The sequence below is a fragment of the Trichoderma atroviride genome, chromosome 5 (assembly GCF_020647795.1).
Source record: "Trichoderma atroviride chromosome 5, complete sequence".
Taxonomy (NCBI): domain Eukaryota; kingdom Fungi; phylum Ascomycota; class Sordariomycetes; order Hypocreales; family Hypocreaceae; genus Trichoderma; species Trichoderma atroviride.
In genome coordinates this window covers 2,315,411-2,333,501 of record NC_089404.1, presented here as the reverse complement: position 1 = coordinate 2,333,501, position 18,091 = coordinate 2,315,411, and the positions used below count along the sequence as shown (strand labels likewise).

At 44.9% G+C, this 18,091-nt stretch overlaps 6 protein-coding genes and 1 non-coding gene across 7 annotated transcripts; 3 read left to right on the top strand and 4 right to left on the bottom strand.

Moving 5' to 3' along the window:
* Positions 1-1,402: 1,402 nt before the first annotated feature.
* TrAtP1_009976 (uncharacterized protein) lies at positions 1,403-2,151 on the top strand (the record flags this gene model as incomplete). The annotated part of the gene is made up of 2 exons (XM_014093666.1): positions 1,403-1,695; positions 1,752-2,151. 2 exons carry the CDS (start codon positions 1,403-1,405, stop codon positions 2,149-2,151), a joined length of 693 nt encoding a protein of 230 aa, XP_013949141.1.
* Positions 2,152-2,838: 687 nt separating this feature from the next.
* On the bottom strand, positions 2,839-3,504 carry TrAtP1_009975 (uncharacterized protein; the record flags this gene model as incomplete). Its single annotated transcript, XM_014093667.1, has 1 exon — positions 2,839-3,504. The coding sequence occupies one exon, from the start codon at positions 3,502-3,504 to the stop codon at positions 2,839-2,841; it is 666 nt and encodes a 221-aa protein (XP_013949142.1).
* A 1,835-nt stretch (positions 3,505-5,339) lies between these two features.
* TrAtP1_009974 (uncharacterized protein) lies at positions 5,340-9,301 on the bottom strand. Its single transcript, XM_066114512.1, has 3 exons — positions 9,176-9,301; positions 8,655-9,120; positions 5,340-8,599 (listed from the first exon to the last, which is right to left on the bottom strand). Exons 1-3 carry the CDS (start codon positions 9,244-9,246, stop codon positions 5,786-5,788), a joined length of 3,351 nt encoding a protein of 1,116 aa, XP_065970608.1. The 5' UTR covers positions 9,247-9,301; the 3' UTR covers positions 5,340-5,785.
* Positions 9,302-10,792: 1,491 nt separating this feature from the next.
* On the top strand, positions 10,793-12,294 carry TrAtP1_009973 (uncharacterized protein; the record flags this gene model as incomplete). The annotated part of the gene is made up of 4 exons (XM_014093669.2): positions 10,793-10,809; positions 10,873-10,987; positions 11,044-11,361; positions 11,425-12,294. 4 exons carry the CDS (start codon positions 10,793-10,795, stop codon positions 12,292-12,294), a joined length of 1,320 nt encoding a protein of 439 aa, XP_013949144.2.
* Positions 12,295-12,393: 99 nt separating this feature from the next.
* On the bottom strand, positions 12,394-14,769 carry TrAtP1_009972 (uncharacterized protein). Its single transcript, XM_014093670.2, has 2 exons — positions 13,205-14,769; positions 12,394-13,150 (listed from the first exon to the last, which is right to left on the bottom strand). Exons 1-2 carry the CDS (start codon positions 14,711-14,713, stop codon positions 12,677-12,679), a joined length of 1,983 nt encoding a protein of 660 aa, XP_013949145.2. The 5' UTR covers positions 14,714-14,769; the 3' UTR covers positions 12,394-12,676.
* A 1,016-nt stretch (positions 14,770-15,785) lies between these two features.
* Positions 15,786-15,867, bottom strand: TrAtP1_009971. The gene has a single exon. It is a non-coding gene; the product is annotated as a tRNA-Gly (tRNA).
* A 703-nt stretch (positions 15,868-16,570) lies between these two features.
* On the top strand, positions 16,571-18,007 carry TrAtP1_009970 (uncharacterized protein; the record flags this gene model as incomplete). Its single annotated transcript, XM_014093671.2, has 1 exon — positions 16,571-18,007. One exon carries the CDS (start codon positions 16,571-16,573, stop codon positions 18,005-18,007), a length of 1,437 nt encoding a protein of 478 aa, XP_013949146.1.
* Between the last annotated feature and the right edge of the window lie 84 nt (positions 18,008-18,091).

Genomic DNA, 18,091 nt, shown 5'->3' with positions numbered 1-18,091 from the left:
TCTATAGATTGAAGCCTTAATGTGATGGCCAAAACACTTTTGGTTAGGCCATCTTCAAGAATGCGGCCCGACGCCTTTCTTACAACACATGACTTTCCTGTATAGGTGGGCTGGACAGTTGAGGTAGGGCTGTACATCACATAGCTGCCTCTAGCTTTAAATTGATAATGATGCCGTCATTCTAATTTATACGTTATGTGAAGGGCCAGCTTTCCAGTCGAACTCTGATTAGTTAAAAACATCTCTTGTGGTTATTTAGCCATCGGATCATGGATGCAAGTATGTAGCGATAATTTGAGTAAATTGCTTGATTATGCCATCTGATGAGGGTTTGAAGCTCGGCACTCGGACTTGAAAATGTTCAGGTGAAGACTGGTTACAACTATGCACTGGTTTCTTGCGCCATTGGAAGGCATTGTTGCATTAGATGAACAATAATATGCGTATGTACGCTGACTTACGAAGTTGAGAAGATCACGTCATGACACTAAGACGATGTCGTCTGCGGAAGTCGATAAATGAAGTTAGATGGCCATGCTATCGCCGGTTTTGAGGCCTTGTAAGCCTCCGTAATCTGATATTTGTATCCTTGACAGTCGAGGGTTAAATAACAACATTGAACCTAACGAAAAAGCTCTAGAGTCTCCACCTAATGCCACATAGTATGCGCTCTACTCAATGAGCCACCGCGCGCCAATACAGATCTGCAGCATCTAGCACATATTTGGCAACTGAAGAGGATAAATAGAGGGCAGAGCGGTCATCTTGATACTCATTGTAAAGTCGCATCAATCTGAAACGCCAAGAGTTAAATTCCGAGGCCAAGGCTTTCGAGAGCATTATCTCCCGGCGTTGGAAGCTGTACTGCTTGCACAACAGCTTCGTCATTGCAAAATTTTACTGGCAGGACTAACGCGGCCCACCGGAATACTACATCCTCCGCATAATTCTCAGACACTTCTCGACATGATTGGCAGGTTAAATAGAACAGCTTATTAGCCGGATGCACCCCAGATCTGGGGAACTGGTCGCATAAGACCCGAAGTGCCAGATCTGGCACTCTGTCGTGATGCCCAACTGGACCACTACACATGATCTTGATTTGATATTCTGAAAAGCTGTTGATCTAGCTCGGCACATCGATGCCGCTTGACCCGGTACCTAGCGGATGCCTTTTAGGCAAAATGCTAAGATCCATGGATGGCATACGACTTGGTATCAGTTCAGTTCGCTGTATCTAATTTGTACTCAAATTTTTAGTACAGATTATATTGATGCTCAATGTATTGAGCCTTGAAAACTTTACTATATAAGGTCTCGACGATAACCTTTCTTTTCGTATTATGAGTCAAGCAGCACCGCACACCTATCAATTCCCAGTATATTCACAGAAAGGATTAAAATGGTCGCCTTTTCCAGCCTCTTCGCGGCTTTCACCGGCTTTGCCGTAGTGATCGCCGTGCCAACCGGCCTTGGTCCTTCGCCCAGCAGTGTGAACATCACAGAGCGTGGCATTCATGACTTTGTTCTTGGGCTTCATAATGACGTTCGTCGCCGTGCTAGCATTAACTACGACCAAAACTATCAAACTGGTGGAACTGTCAACTACTCCCCATCCGGTACTGGATTTTCCGTTAATTGGAACACTCAAGATGACTTCGTTGTCGGTGTTGGCTGGACCACTGGATCGACTTCGTAAGTTTTCATTTTTCTCTGTACTTCATCTACTTTGCTGACAATGTGATTTGTAGACCCATCAACTTCAGCGGCTCTTTTGGTGTCAGCGGCGGAACTGGCCTACTCTCTGTCTACGGCTGGACCACCAATCCTCTTGTTGAGTACTACATTATCGAGAGCAACTCGAACTTTCCCACATCCGGCACTCAAAAGGGGTCTGTCACTAGCGATGGATCATCTTACACGGTATGGGAGAACACCCGGGTAAACGAGCCTTCTATTCAAGGCACTGCAACCTTTAACCAGTACATATCCATTCGAAATTCTCATAGAACTAGCGGGACTGTGACAGTTGAGAATCACTTTAATGCGTGGAAGTCACTTGGCTTAGATCTTGGAACCTTTAACTACCAGGTTATTGCTATTGAAGGCTGGGGCGGCAGCGGTTCTGCATCTCAGACTGTCAGCAATTAGCGGCAGATATGAAGTTCAATATTAACTTGTGGTGGCTACTATTATGTAGGAAATAGAACCAGTTATCATAGCGTAAGAAGCAATGTTGGAGATGCTTAGAGGAGGCGCTCCGATAGATATTGTCATATAAAATGTGGCTCATTATTTATATAGGAATGCGCAATGACTTGCCTCGTTTGTAAATTCCCAAATGCTCTTCGTAATTGTTTGTCTAATACTTTGTTACACCCACTTTCTATATATGTAGGTATGTACAACAGTATCCAACTATACGCCTGTTGATTCGTACTAACAGCTTTCTACTGGCCATCACAACTCATTTCTTTTCGGTTTCATATGCGTATTCAGCCTCGCAAGTAATCACATCGTCAATAAATAAGCAATACCGCTGTATGTAGGGCTACAAAGCTTTTGCGTTTATACTATCAATTATGGTATTTATATAATATCACATGCAATGTTCTTGGGAGCTTCAACAACAACAATTATTTTATGTAATTATCTCTTGAATCTGGAAAATACACAAAGTTCATGAGTTTTTTTAGGTAATAAATAAACAATTAAACTTCAAGCGCGGTCTTCAATCTATATAGTTATAAGTAGAGGTGCGTATCATATGAAATGGCTGTGCTTACAGGAACGGTCAAACAGGATGGCATCTTCCTAATAGGCAGTACCAATGGTTGCTTAAGATTGCGTATATGATATCTGGTTGACTTGCATAAACTGGGTAGACGATGCTGCAGCACCGTTCAGCCATGCAGGAAACCAAGTATTAAGCTGAATGTTCATCGCGTGAGTTGGCTGCTGCGAAGGTGTATGGAACTGAGCTTCCAAAGCGCCGTTAACATAGAAAGAGATAGCGGCTTCTTGGTAGTCAATCATGTAATCGTTGTAGCCAGCGCTCGGATCCCAGGTTGGAAAGTACCCATGAGACCATTCCTTGACTCCTAGGCGATAGATGGTGAATGCAATCTCCCATTTGCCCTGGTTCAAGTATACCTCGACATCAATCTCATCGCTAGTAGAAGTCCCCTGATACATAAAGATGCTAGAGATAACTCCAGGTAGATTTGGGACTTTGAACTGAGCTTCTACTTGTCCATAGGAATATTGAGCCTTGGAAACAATCTCGCCCCCATTTCGGGTGCCAACGGGAATCTCAAAGTTGAGAACGCCTCCTCCACTGGGGTTTACATTGCTAGACAACACCGAACCCAGCCCTGCAGCCCAATTGGCCTTCGTATATAAGTTTGAATTGAACGTTGTGCAGTCATCGATGAAGCTGGACTGCGCTTGAGTAAACGGTAAAAGTACGCCGAGGACTGCAATAGCGTTCAGAAACTTTGCCATTGTGTTGATAGTAATTAATCAAGTAGTTGTTGATTTGTAACACGTCTGAGTAAATGAACCTGAGGAAAAAAGACCCACTCAAGTTGAGACATTTAGAGCAGCAAGATCAAGAGAACAATGAAACAGTTGGAATATATATAAGTTCAGAGCCAATAACTGTTCTCAACTAGATCACTAATACTAAATTAAAGCTCCAGGATGTGGTATATCTTGTTGAATATGTATGCATTAAGTTAATGAGTCTAGTTTCTACATACGGAAGGTCATAGCCTAAAGTTCTTCCACGAATCAATTGATCCCTGCTTTTTCTACATAGAGCTTGTAAAGATGCTAGTCTTCGTATTAAATTAGCTTCCCAAGCTGTTTTTGGAGATATTTGTCAAACATCTCGCCTATTTTGTAGTGTTTACCGAGGTTGAGTACTTAGATGCATTCTGTCAGCGTGACTTATAGACAGGATGATAGGTGTGACCCAAAAAGGAAAAAGATTCTGAAATAAGAAATAAATGATTAGAATTTTGGTGGTAAGTCTCGCGATGAATGAAACCATGAATGATGAAGATTGCCGGCGGTGATTCAGTGGCGGTGAAAGAATAACTCCTGTTTGGGAATCTGATACCATTCACACAGCATTTATACACGGTAATTGAGAAGCATAGAAGATATTTCATCAATTGATTCTCTTGTCATTGGTTATTGATCGTTGTCACTTGCAATATTGTACTAATATCCTGCCGTCCAAACTTTGGGCTTCAAGGAGCATTAGCTTCAGTAGAGGAGATGGTCACTTACAAATGTGGGTATTTCTACTTGAGATATAGCACTTTCAAAAGAAAGCTTCTTCCCCGGGGAGAAAGGATGTGTTATAAATTGCTTGAATTACGCCTGTCTCAAGTGGCGAGAAGCAATCAAATGCGAAGAAGGCTTTAAAGCTCATCATCTAGGTTAAGCCGTAAATCTATATGTTGCTTGCGCTCGTAGCTAAGACGGCAGCTACTCTATAGCACTAAAAACAGGCTCCGAAGTGCTAAACGTCGTCAAGTCTTAAGCCCACTGAGAACCCGCGTTATTACTCTGTTCTGCGTGTTGTTTCAACTTCTTAAGACCTCAGTAACTCTGCGTATTTCACAATTTGCCTAGGCTTATTTCTGTCTCTAAATAGAGATTAGAGATTCTCTATGTTAAAATAGTAAAACGAGGCCCGATTTCCGTTCCAAAGACCATGCATCTCAAGCACTACAAGGCGTAAAAGACTCCAAACGTTATCCAACGTGCGGGCAAGTACTTAATATTAAGGCTCTGGGTCAATCATAACATCATGAGACATGGTAAGGACAGTTTCACCCCTGTTATTACACAACCGGAAATTGATGGTATTGTGATAAAGCTTCTGTTATATTGGTAGCAGATAAGTGAGAGGATGTCTTTTGGAAGCCTGTGCTTGCTTATATGAGTCGTAGCGTAAGTTCCCACTTCTGACGAAACTACATCTATCCCATCTCGTGCACGGCGACTAGGGAAAGAGCTCGAGTAGCAGCCATACGAAAATACTTGATGCTTTTGTGGACCCCCCGTCCATCAAAACAGAGAAGACCCCAAATCGTTTCCGGAGCGATAATGGGAGATGGTATGAAGTACCTTTGAGTTTAGAACTTGGGGTATATGGTATGGTATTTTAAGCTGCTTAATTGAGGTTGTAAATAAAGCCCAGGATATACTGAACAAGATAGTGCCCACTACTACTAACAGCAAATAGGTACCGTACTATTGCAGAACTTGGGGTCTCAACGAGCTATTGGCCATCAATTCATATCTTCATACTTTTGCGCATTTAGGTTCTTATGGAGTTCCATTTGCTGAAGCCTCTTGAATTTGCAAAATAACATCTAACCACGAAATATCCACATCCTGTGTTGCTTTTCGAGCGTCCTTTACTCTCTTATTTTTCGTTACTGGGGCTTTACAGGTCGGGTACGGGAAAACGAGACGAGAGTACGGTGCATGTGGTAGAAAGTCCGAGTTATCGATAAAATCCGCCTAAATCAATCACTATCATCTCTCAAAACAGAGTAGTCCTTCCCGCACCTCTGACATTTCTCCCACCGGATCATATGTCAATAGTCTTGTACTAATAGGGCTTATCTTGCAGCACCACGTTTTGTCCAGGCTACCTACGCACTCCGTTATGTCGACTGAACCAAGGTCTTGATTCTGGAATTTAGTGAACATGAATTGACAACCAATACTTTTCTTCTGGAAAAGATGGCAATGAAAAAGCCTTTTACCAATCAAATGCTCTTCCAATATGACTCGAACCATGACTGCTGGCAGAGCCAAAGCTTTCGACACTTTGGGGTCGGTGATAGAATTCACGGATAGGCAGATCATCCGGGCGTATCTTTGAATCATCGAATATACCACTAAAAATTAATTCTTCTTTATCTCTGTTCTTGGCCCTCCATGCAATTGGGTCTGTTTCACGTTCGAAGGAAAGATGTAATCTGGGATGAAATGGAGGCGCTGTGGGCTCATGAGGGATAGCCTTGGCCCATGATGATATACCTCTATTAGCGGCATATGTGAGAACTGTAGTCCCTTCTGGTATGTCTTCTTTGAGTGCAACCCAGCGAGCCCATGTTGTTCCATCATTCAAACGCTCGACTATCGGGCTTGGATCAACTCCAAGCTCGTCAGCCAATTTAGCATGGGTAAATAGCTTAGCTGTGGCATATGAGAGTAGTGCAGGATAATCTTTTAACCTTTGGGGCTGACTCATCTCAGAGGAGTGGGTGAGGGATATATGAGTAAAGCTATGTGGAGATGACGATGTAGCAGAAACAGGGTGGCCTTTTTTCATCCATTCAACAATATCTACGTTTGGAGCGTAGTCAAACGAATTCAACATCGCAAGAACAGACTTGTCCTCTCCGCTTTTCATAGATGGCTTGTGATATTGCGGCAAGCCTTTGTTGTTGATTATGGGATCTCGGTGTCTTTCAAGGCTACCATAAGACCAAGAATTGGTGGAACATATGTCCTCGGCGAAATTACTTGTAAGACGTCGCTCCAATTGAGAACGATTTTTGCGCCCAGCTGCGCGAATCCGTGCCTCTACAAGTGCATCGAGTTCCGCAATATTCAAGTAGTCCAGACAAGTATTCATTATTGAAAGATGGCCGATGCCTGCTGTATCCATGTATAGATTCGAATCCAGAACAAAGAATCCGTTTTCCAGTAAGAAGAAATCGCGCACTGACTCATGTATAACTTGAACGATTCTAGTGTTGCCATTCTCGAGGTTAAGCGATCCTGCTCCTGCATAGACGGATATTTCCTCGATTCCGTTATCTTGTGATTCATCTGAACCGACTTTCTTGACTTCAACTAGACCCCTCGAAACATTCCTGATTTGCTTTTCGAGCTGATCATCGTTGTCAGTAAAATTTACTGATTGACGCCACTCGTTGAGTGAACCAAGAGTAGGCTGCCTGATGAACGCCATTACATGGTGCCACTCGTGAAGTCGAAGAGGTGCGGTGGCTAGAATGGCCCACTGGAAGAATTTAACGGTCAACTCTCTGACGTCGGAATCGAGATTAGATAACATATTAGAAAATAGAGTTCTAAGTGTATCTGGAACATCCTGAACTTTTTTAATTAGGAGCGGCATATCATAGCCATCATCCCAGCTCTTCAAAACATCTTCCACCACCAAAGCAACCCAAAGAAATACTCCTGCAGACTTTTCCAAGATTTGATCTCTCAAGAGCTCCCATTGGGGTTGCGTAGCAATACCGAGTTGGAACTTATGATCCACAAATGTTGCAATGTCATGACTGTTATGCTGTTCAATGATTATTTCCGGACAGTTACTAAAAGTAATTGAGCGGAAGTGTCTACTAGATAGGCAGACATTGAGATCCCCTTCAATGAAATAAACAGATGAAGTGATATTCCGCCAGAAGTAGATCATAGATCGTACCTTGTGCCCTTCACACTCATCAACCGCGTCAATGAAAATAATTGTCTTCTTCCTTGGCATCGTCCTTTTCCTTGGCATGTCCATAAACATTGACCTGAAGAAAAATTCGAGTTCACCTTCTTGCCAAGCGGCAGTGCCCATCCTATGAAAAGGCACTTTCTGTTTATCCCATATCTTTTGGAAGCGTTGTAAATATACCCTATCTCCAGGGAGAAGTTGATATAGCAAGGATTTGAAGAGACCAAGGCAAGAGCGTTCAAGCTCGTTGCCATTAGCGCAGAAGAAGAAAGCAGCAGAATGGTAATTTGATTCGTCTTGCTCTAGAACAGCTTGACGAAAAGCTTCTTTCATAAGAATTGACTTCCCTGAGCCTGGCTTTCCCTTCAGCCAAAGAAGACCATGAGTTTCTTGTCGATTGTTACCATTGAACCACTCTTGATATAACTTATGGCTAAACAACCATGAACAAGTCTTATCAGCCGGTCTCTCCAGATTTTGGTATCGAGTATTAATGGCTGGGAACCATAGCGACTCAAGGCAAGTGTCGTTGACTTGATTATCATTGGCAAATTGCAGTAAGTCTCCCGATGAAGTGGCACTCAGTACTGATTGAGCACGTCGACTTTGGCGAGGTTTGGTCGAGTTTAGCCTTGCAAGGGAGCTATATATCGAACAAAGCTCCCCAGCTACTTTGCGATAATTTGGGTCGTCTGTTCCAGAATAGCGACACATTTGTTGATGGTTGGCTTGAAGAGTCTCAGAATGCTCACGATGATCTCCAATTGAAGATGAGTAATCGGGTACAATCTTTTTTCCAAGCTTTGCCAAGCTGAGACCCTCTTGAAACGTCTTAACCTGAAAGTCATATTCTTGCCATAGCTTAGAGAACTCTTCCTGCGCGCGATTGAGATCCGAAGACTTCAGGCCCAGCGCGTCAAGAATAGTAGGTGTCGTCTCCATGCCCAAAGCGCTAATAATAGATCGTGCTACTTCACCAAGTGCTGCAACATCTTGGCTACCGCGGTGTGGCGTGCCCAAGAACACAATTTTCGCAGTACATTCCACAATACTTTTATACTCAGGTTCAACAGACGTAGATGATTGTGCGAGCATCTGGAGGCAAAAAGTTAACATGAGAAATTATAGCAGAGAGTTGAGACTAACTTACTTCCTTAACAATAATGCCCCCAAGACTATGAGCAACAAATATCAACGGGCGATTGGGACCTCTTTCTCTGCATAGGGCAAACAAAAGGTCTTTGCTATGAGCCAGAATACTATTCTGGTTTATCGCACCGGCTGCGTATTTGGTGATCTTGCCGTCATACCCAAACATAAGAATGCGTGAATCAGGACATTGCTTTGGGAGCAGATCGCCAGGCCAGAACATATGCGCGCCCTGGGCGCCATTGCTTATGGTATCTGTAGCAGAGGCTGATTCTGTACTCTCCATCGGCGCAGCTTTTAACGATTTCCGACGCAAATGGACAGCGACGCGATGAATGACGCTTCCACGTTCATGTTTGCCGACTGCTACTGGGGAAGTGGCCGACGATTCATGCGCCCCAGGAAACTCAAGGTGATAGGCCCATGATTTGAATGGATGACCGTGTAAACCATGGATGAATACAATGCTGCGCAGCCAAGGTTAGTTGATGTATGAACCTTGAACGTGGAGTGACAGCGTACTCAACGATGGGAGAGCCGTTCTCAGGCTCGTATGCAACAGATATTCCAGTGTCCAGGATACGATTCCGCATCTCGAATCATAGATACAATGTGCCTCGTGTAAACAAGAAAGCTCCAAAGATTGAATGATGAGACTGAAATGCTCAGAAATCAGGCCGTGTCAGATTGGGCTGGCGTCCGAAGAGCCTAACGTAAAGCCTAGCCTACAATGAAATCTTATTGGTAGTTTGGGTAGGATTTACCTGGACAGCACGTTTCATTCGCCACAAAAGTGTGCGTGCCTACGATATGGTTGTTTTACGACAGTTAATATGTATCTCTCAACTTACATATGACTGTATTTGCTATACGTACAAATAAGCAGACATCGTACTTAGGAATTGCTACCAGTGCGAACTCATTTGATATAGGTCAACGCAGGCCTTCGACAGGTACATACACGACATTGCTAGGACACTTTGCGTTCCGCTAGTTCAGCTGCCGAAGCAAAGTACATAAGACGGCTAATTTTCTCGACGCGATATATGCAGAGAAATTACCTTCATAACTCATCTTTGCGACTCAAGTCTTCCTCTATTAGGCCTTGTTCCGCAAATGCACGCGACCCACGTCGCGAACAAACCAGCTATTAACCCTGCCTGAAAGTCTTTCAGCATCATGTCTCTTTGCACAGCTAGGTCAAGCTACTACTAGTGATTCTGTGCTGACTATGGGTTGTGAGGAGATACGTCTGTCTTAGTTTGCTCAAATTGGATTTTAAAGCAGTTGCCAGAGGCTCCGAAGCGTGGCTATGTTTTTGGCAAGTCAAATGAAATGTCCTAATCACTCTTCAGGGCGGCATATGCCATGCCGTTTCACGGGACTGTCGGCGGTACCTCGCACCTACTGCTCTCACCCAACTTAATGGAAAGAGTCGCCTCTAAGTTATCGAAATCTCAATAATTATGTGTAATTTATGATTTAGCTAAGCCAATTCCTGTCTCTAAATAGAAATGAGAGATTCTCCATACAGAATAGCGTTGCCTTGCGGTGCCCGCTTTTGATGTTGCCGAATCGGCACCGACCATAGGGAGTGTCGCTCAAGTAGCCCTATTCAGCAATCCGTGACCTCAGTAACGGAGATTGTTTGAGAGGGCCGAGTATCGGTGGCACGTAAATGTTGAAAATTAATAATAATTATCTTCTTTCTATAAAAGCATCTCCCTATCGCCTCAAATAATGGCTCAGCCTAGCCTGGTGTTGACTTCGCCTCCTACAGCGACTCTTTGTTCAATCTCACATAAATCGATACGAAACGTTCTGAATACTTTAATACATCTCTTCTAATATGGCGACTGAAAAGGCTGAACAAGCAGACGCTGAAAGAGTGAATAGCAAAAGAATCTCTATATCATATACAACGCTAATAGGAAACAGCAACAAGGACCAAAACGAGAAACGTATCCTATAACTGATCTGGAGAACGGTATCATAGCTTGGGAGCGACAAGATGATCCATTGAATCCAAGGTAAACCCTATCAAGTGCTTAATGACTAAAAAAGAAGGGAGTTGACACTGGGCGTATAAACAGAAACTATCCTGCCTTTCGAAAATGGTTTCTCCTCTCCCTTGTTAGCATGATTACTCTAATCAGGTACGTGTAGCATTTGTGTTTTGTATTATCGGCGGTAGAAATACAGTGGCTAACATTCCAAAGCCCACTCTCGTCATCTATTTTTGCTCCAGCAGTTGGAAATGCGGCTGAAGAGTATGGCATCACAAACTCGATATTAATATCCTTGGGCGTCAGTGCTTACTTATTTGGCTATGGTGTAAGTATTTATATATGGTTGTGCGCTGGTATTGCTATATAGCTAATAATTGATAGTTTGGTCCGTTATTTCTATCGCCACTTAGTGAAATTTACGGACGTCGAATAATTCTTAGTTTGTCGACCTCGGCCTTTGTTCTCTTCCAAATTGGATGCGCTCTTGCTCCCAACTTCTCTTCCATCATCGTGTTTCGACTACTCTCGGGTTTGGGAGGATCCGGGTGTCTGACAATTGGAGGAGGTGTTGTATCAGATCTATTCGAGGCCGAAAACCGAGGCTTTGCTATGGCTATATTTTCTGCTGGGCCGCTCTTTGGACCTGTTCTAGGACCGATATGTGGCGGATTCATTGCCCAAAATATTGGGTGGCGATGGGTAAGTGACGTTCATCTTCATTAGCCATTGCTAGATTGTGAATGTACTAACGAAGTGACGCAGGTGTTCTGGATTCTGACGATTGTGGGTGGAACGCTTACCATCTTTGTCATGATCTTCAATCGAGAAACGAATCCGGCCGTTATAATTAAACACAAAACAGAGCGCTTGAGGAAGGAGCTCGATCGTCCTGATCTTCGCAGCTATTATGACGATTCTAGCAAAGATAAGAGCAAAACTGCACATTTTATACACCGCCTATCAACTCCATTTCAGCTGCTGTTTCGATCGCCCATCATCTTGATCGTGGCACTGTATATCGCGGTCGTATATGGCTGCCTATATCTCCTCTTCACTACCGTTACACAAGTTTTCCAAGACGTGTACCACTGGAGCGAACAGCTTAGTGGATTGGCTTACATTGGACTAGGATTGGGATTTGTCGCTGGCCAAGTCGTGTTTGGTCTTTTAAGCGATAGAATCCTCATCAAGCTGAAAGCTCGCAACAATGGTGTCTTTGAGCCCGAAATGCGCCTCCCTCTCACTATCCCATTTTCGTTCTTTGTTCCAATATCATTCTTTTGGTACGGCTGGTCTGTCCAAGCTCGTACTCATTGGATTGTCCCCATCATCGGACTTTTTCCATTTGCCTTTGGCTTGATTGGAATCTTTGGGACTTTACAGACTTATGCGATTGACTCTTTTCCTCGCTATGCAGCCTCTGCTATCGCAGCCATTACTGTCACTCGATCTATTGCTGGCGCACTTCTTCCTCTTGCTGGTCCACCAATGTATAAAGCACTCGGGTATGGCTGGGGTAACTCGCTGCTTGGTTTTGTCACATTAGCGCTGATTTTTATGCCGATTCTTTTTAATCGCGTGGGAGCATCTCTGAGAAAAGCGTCTCCTTTACTAGAGGCCGCGGCGAAGTGAGACGTATATCTCTTTCTCGTTATGTCTCTTTTATAACACTTTTTGGTTTAGCTATTAACGAGGCTCAACCAAAGCAATTAGGACGGAAGCATGTCTATTGGTAGCACCTCCCGAGCTGACAACTATAACGGCTGGTATGACTACGATAATAATGAGGAGAAGGAGAAACCAAAAGGGAGAATCAGATTGTCAAAATGATAGAGACAAGGTCAATAGTGAGAGATGTATGTGGTCGTTTGAGTGCACATTGTATCTCAGGCGAACGCGATCTTGTCCAAGACTGTTAGGCATTCGGAAGAACATTTAGCATCGAGAGATAGCCTCACGTTTCTGGTGAGAACATTTAATGGTATAGACTATAGATTTATAAAAAACACGCGCTTCAAGGCAAGCTTAAGAACAAATCCAGCATCTTCGGGTAGTTTGGTGTACCCAGCCCTGTAACAGGATCCCACCCCTTCGTAGCGTTGAATCCAAGAGTACCGCAGCCAGGATTGGTTCCATTGGTGATATCGTTCAAAACTCCTGGGTTAGAGTACAACGTTGGGTTAATGAAGCCCAATGGTCCCTTGCCGACTTTAATGCGCTCTTCAACAATACGGTTGACGAGTGACGCGAAAATGGGAGATGACGCAGAAGTGCCACCAGATGTTCCTTGTTGACCGCCGACCCAGACTGCAATATTGTCGCCGTTGGCAGCCACATCAGGAATACCTCGGCCGTTACGGTTGTAGATGCCTGTGCTGTTCTCGTAGTTTCCGTCCGTGTAGTACGGGTACGGTGGGTTGTAGTTCTCGAAGTAGCTGCTAACGGCTCCCTGCTGGTATTTGGGAACGGGGAAAATGTTGGAGAAGCCCTGAAATGCTTGTTAGCTGTTATTCTTACTCCGAAATTATACAATGTCACTTACACCACCGCTGCTAAAGTTGAATGACGGGCTGGGATCAAAGACAGCGCTCTCTGGGTCGTGGACAGTCTTGCCGGGGTAGACCTTGGTGGCTCCAACGTTGGTCAACCACGGGCAGCTGTTTGGCTGGGTAGGTGAGAACACGTCGTCGTCGCGTAAGCATCCATAGAAGTCTGATTGGGTCTCTCCAGGATATCCACCAACTCCGGTATCGCCGCTGGCAACGAAGATGGAAACGCCCTGCAGACCAAGTTTCAAAAACTCGTTGCACTGACGCTGCTGGTAGTAAGCTGGGAGGTCGCTCTCTTGCACACCGTACGAGATAGTGATGACGTTGGTAGGCTTATAAACTCCGCACATCAATTTGCCTTTGTAGCCACCGGCATTCGGATCGGGATATTTGGGATCCAGCTTGGGATCGTTGCCTGTCTCTCCAAAAGCCGAGTAGGTACAGTAGGAGCCGTCGATAGCATCGAAGAAGGTGTTGAAGATTCCACCGGCTGTGGAAGCGTTAGAGGTGGCATAGAAAGTATCATCAGTCTGATAGAGCGTTGTGGTCTGCGGGTAGATGATGGGATATGCGAGCTCAAAATCGAGATTGCTTTCACCACCAGCGTCGGCCACTGGTACAGGGGCTTTGCCACCGTCGATTGAGTTCAAAATCGGATGAGTGCCCTTGGGAACGTTGGGAAAATATTGAGCAAAAAATTTGTCAAAGTCTTGCTGCGCATAGTAGTCGCCTTCTTCGAAGATGCCAAGAGAGTTATTCTTGCTAACTTTCGCGTTAGGGCTAGGTGCCTTGAAGTCATAAAGTGCTTGCAAGCATTCGGGTGTTATGACTTGATCACAAGTTGAGAGATCGCTTGATGACCAGCTTTTTGGTAGGTCAGGCAAGGGCTTCATATGCTGTTGGCGACGGCGAGATTTGCGCTCGGACTCGGCGTTGAGCGCTCTCTTGTCTCTTCGGCGGAGCTCCATGAATGTTCCCTTGACTCCGGGGGTGATATAATCGACATGTTCCGAAACATGGCTTGGAAGATGATACTCGTGAGCAGCGACTAAAGCCCGGTCTTGGTCATCATGGAAGTATTCAGTATGCAGTAAACTCTCCACTTCTTCCGTCGTGGCATCGAATGCTAGCCATACTTTGTTGTCGCTGTGAGTAATTCTTTCTTTGGAGATTCCAGCTTTGGTCAACCAAGCGGCCACTGTCTCAATGGCCTCATCGGTAGGCTTGAAAGCCTCAATGATTTCATCTGGGCTCCAATGCTTTCCATACATGGAAGAACCGGGATGGGACACCTCCATCAGCCAATCCTCTGCCTGTTCCAGGGCCCTAGCATTTTGTTTCAGGCCTACTCGGACGGGAAGCACAACATCGGGCGAAACGCGTTTATGCAAGCTTGAGCGCGGCACAGCTCGTTTCTCGTGGACGACGTGATTTCCTGGGACAGAGCGGCCTGATGTCAAACCCAGCAGAGCAGCAGCCTGAAGGGCTGAAGAGAAGCGCATTTTGACGACTCCGACAACTGCAATCTATCTGTCACGGCTCCAATCTTTTAGATAGGATACCTCTTCTACGTCTACATAGTTGAGGGATCTTGGCAAGCTTTATACGTCTAATAGATACGGTCGGGTCCATACATTACACCGTTCAACTAAGCCTTGCCCGCGTCGCATTCGACGATGATACCTTGGCTATGCATTGGCTATCGCGGGCGGGCAGTGCTTTTATGTGGCCGGGTTAGCGTTCCGAAATCGTCCATTCACCGATTAACGATTGATGTTATAGCGAGATTCCTGCCTAATTGCACAATACAGAGCCTGCCAGGGTTGTGATAGCTAGGTTGGTTCAGGAAGGTCAGCGAGCGTAGATCTTCGCGCAGAGGCACTTTTGCGCCTGTATCCACGCTACGGCCAACATCCCGGAGATCGAATGGTAGAGGGATCCGGCATTGTCGGCACATGTGACTGGAACTTTTGACATGTCAATGAAAATAAACGGAGAGAGTCCGATGGCATTAGAAAATCCGTGTCGCATTGTGTGTATAGCGTGAATAAAGCAGTATTTGTTAAAGCTATTAGTTATACTAACGATAACCTAGAATTGTTGGGGAGTTGACAACTTTATTCTTTTCGCGGATCCATATCACTTAAACAGCAATTTTGCACTATAATCTCATCACTGTACGGAGCAGTATTATTGAATAAACTCATGTTGTTCAATTGACTTGTTGTAGCCGTATGGCCATGCTTATCTCTGGTACTGATATATGAATTTACGTCTTTGTAAAAGGAAGAAACAATTCTAGAATACGCATAGCTTGGTTTATTCGTAGCCATTTATCCTCCTGTCTGCCAATTAGCGCAGTGGCCGCTTACATTCCTTGTTACTGCGCCATGTTCATCAAATGATGATGATCAAAGTCACTTCACATGAAAAGAGACTTGAGTGTTCTTTTGCTTCTGAAAATAAATCCAAGGGAATTGTAGCAAACTATTTCTCTGTTGCAAGCAAAGCGGGCTTGGGAATTACTCGCCGCTGATTAGTAGCGAAGACAAGCAAAAAAAGAATTGACTGCGCTGCGTAATCTGGGAATCGAACCCAGGGCTCCCCGACGTTGCTCGGATGGCAACGGAGAATTTTACCACTAAACCAATTACGCTTCGATGTTTTGGTGCGACTTATTCTCAACTAGATTCTAGGTGTAACGGAGAATAGCTGGGCTATTGCATCATAACCTAAAGAGAAGCTTCATCTGCATTCCTCATGCAACTCTAAGGTTGGATGCTCTGGGACTACTGTAAAGGCATTATTAGGCACTTGTTACTGCTAGTGTCCCTTCATTCAACCAAGTTGAAGAATCATGAGGAGTCAGAGCGTGACAACTGTTGAAATGCAGCAGCCAGCAAGACGTCGATAGGATATTAGGACGTAGGTATTAGGTGTTTGCACTGGTTCTTACTCAAAGCTACGGAAACGTACTTACTGTTTCTATTTCCGGATTATGTCTCACAATAGGTAGTACTGGAACTTTCTTAATAAATACCTCGTCATTATGCCGCATACCATCTCCATTTAAATGGGTCGAAGTAGACGTCAAAGCACCCAATTCTAGGCTCAGCTCCCGCCCAAAAACTTTCCGCGAATCTATCCACCAATGTTGCTTTCACCGTATTCTATCATTGCGCGGATCTTGTCCGATATGACGATTATAAAGAAATTAATAACCCCAATGCCATAAATACGGCAATCCTCAATTCTCTTCCACTTTTTACTCCCTACAACCCACGTTTCAGAGCGCTGGCACATGTAGGTGCATTATTGTAACTGAGACAGACTACTGTGGGAGAGATTGTGAGAGCGCCATGGCACCAAAGAAAAATATTCTTCTCGTCATCGCCGACGACATGGGCAAGTCGCTCGGCTGCTATGGCGATACCACGATATCAACGCCTAGCATTGATCAATTAGCCGCAGAAGGCACGTTATTCGACAACGCTTTCGCCAGTACAGCCTCTTGCAGCGGGAGCAGATCCGTCATCTATACTGGGCTCCATACGCACCAGAACGGGCAATATGGGCTGCAGCACAGCAACCATCATTTCTTGACCTTTGACCATATCGAGACTGCTCCCAAGCTTTTCCGGACCTTTGGCTACCTCACTGGCATTATTGGAAAGATTCACGTTGGTCCAGATAATGTATACCCATGGGAAGTGCAAAGAGAAAGCCCAAGTCGAGATGTGGCTTGGGTTGCCAAGGAAGCCGATTCATTCTTTCAATCAGCAAAGGAGGATCCTCGTCCCTTTTTCCTCACAGTCGGATTCATGGATCCTCACCGAGACTCGACTCGTGGAGGATTCGGCAACGGCGACGACAGCGTATCGGGACCAGATGCGACCTATGACCCTGCAAAAATTACAGTACCTAGCTTTCTCAATGATATCCCTGAAGTCCGCCAAGAAATGGCAGAGTACTATCGTTCCGTCGGTCGGGTGGACAGAGGATTTGGCTTGATCATGAAAGCTTTGAAGAGCGCTGGTTTGGACAACGACACGCTTGTTGTCCTGACAAGCGACAACGGACCACCTTTTCTCAACTCAAAGACTACTCTCTACGATGCGGGTGTGAGATTGCCTCTCATTATACGGCGGCCAAAAGGAAAACCTGCAGTGAAAAATCCAAATCTCATTTCATTCATCGACATCTTACCGACATTCATCGATTGGGCTGGACAAAGCCCTACTGCAACTTCGATGTCAAACTCTCCACCTCGGCCAGGCCGTTCATTTCTTCCCATCATTGACGAAACTAGTATACATGATGATTGGTCTAGAGTATTCGGATCCCATACTTTCCATGAGGTCACAAACTACTATCCCACAAGATTTTTGCGCACAGCGAGATACAAATATCATCGCAACATTGCCTGGAAGCTCGACTTCCCCTTCTCAACCGATCTTTATGCCTCTCTGTCATGGGAGGGAATTCGCAATTCGCAATTCCCAATAAAGGTTGGGGAGCGACCATTGGAGGCATACATCCGCCGGCCTCCCGAAGAGCTGTATGATATGCAACAAGACCCGAGGGAGGTGCAAAATCTCGCGGATCGCCCGGAATACAAAGAACTACTCTTGGGGTATCGCCAAGAGCTAGAGGCTTGGCAGCGACTAACGCAGGATGCGTGGCTGGTTCGAGATGGAGTGTCGTTGTCGGAGATGCAAGGACACATAGACGCTGGGTTGCAGATTCCAGATCGTTTCGATTTTGACCTTGCAGCACCCGGAAATAAGACGCTATAGTCAGATTTGTCCTGACTTTGTTCCTTCGTTTCACTCAATCATTGAAACCATTCTTGGGTCAGTCCACTCAGCGTTTGGGTCCTG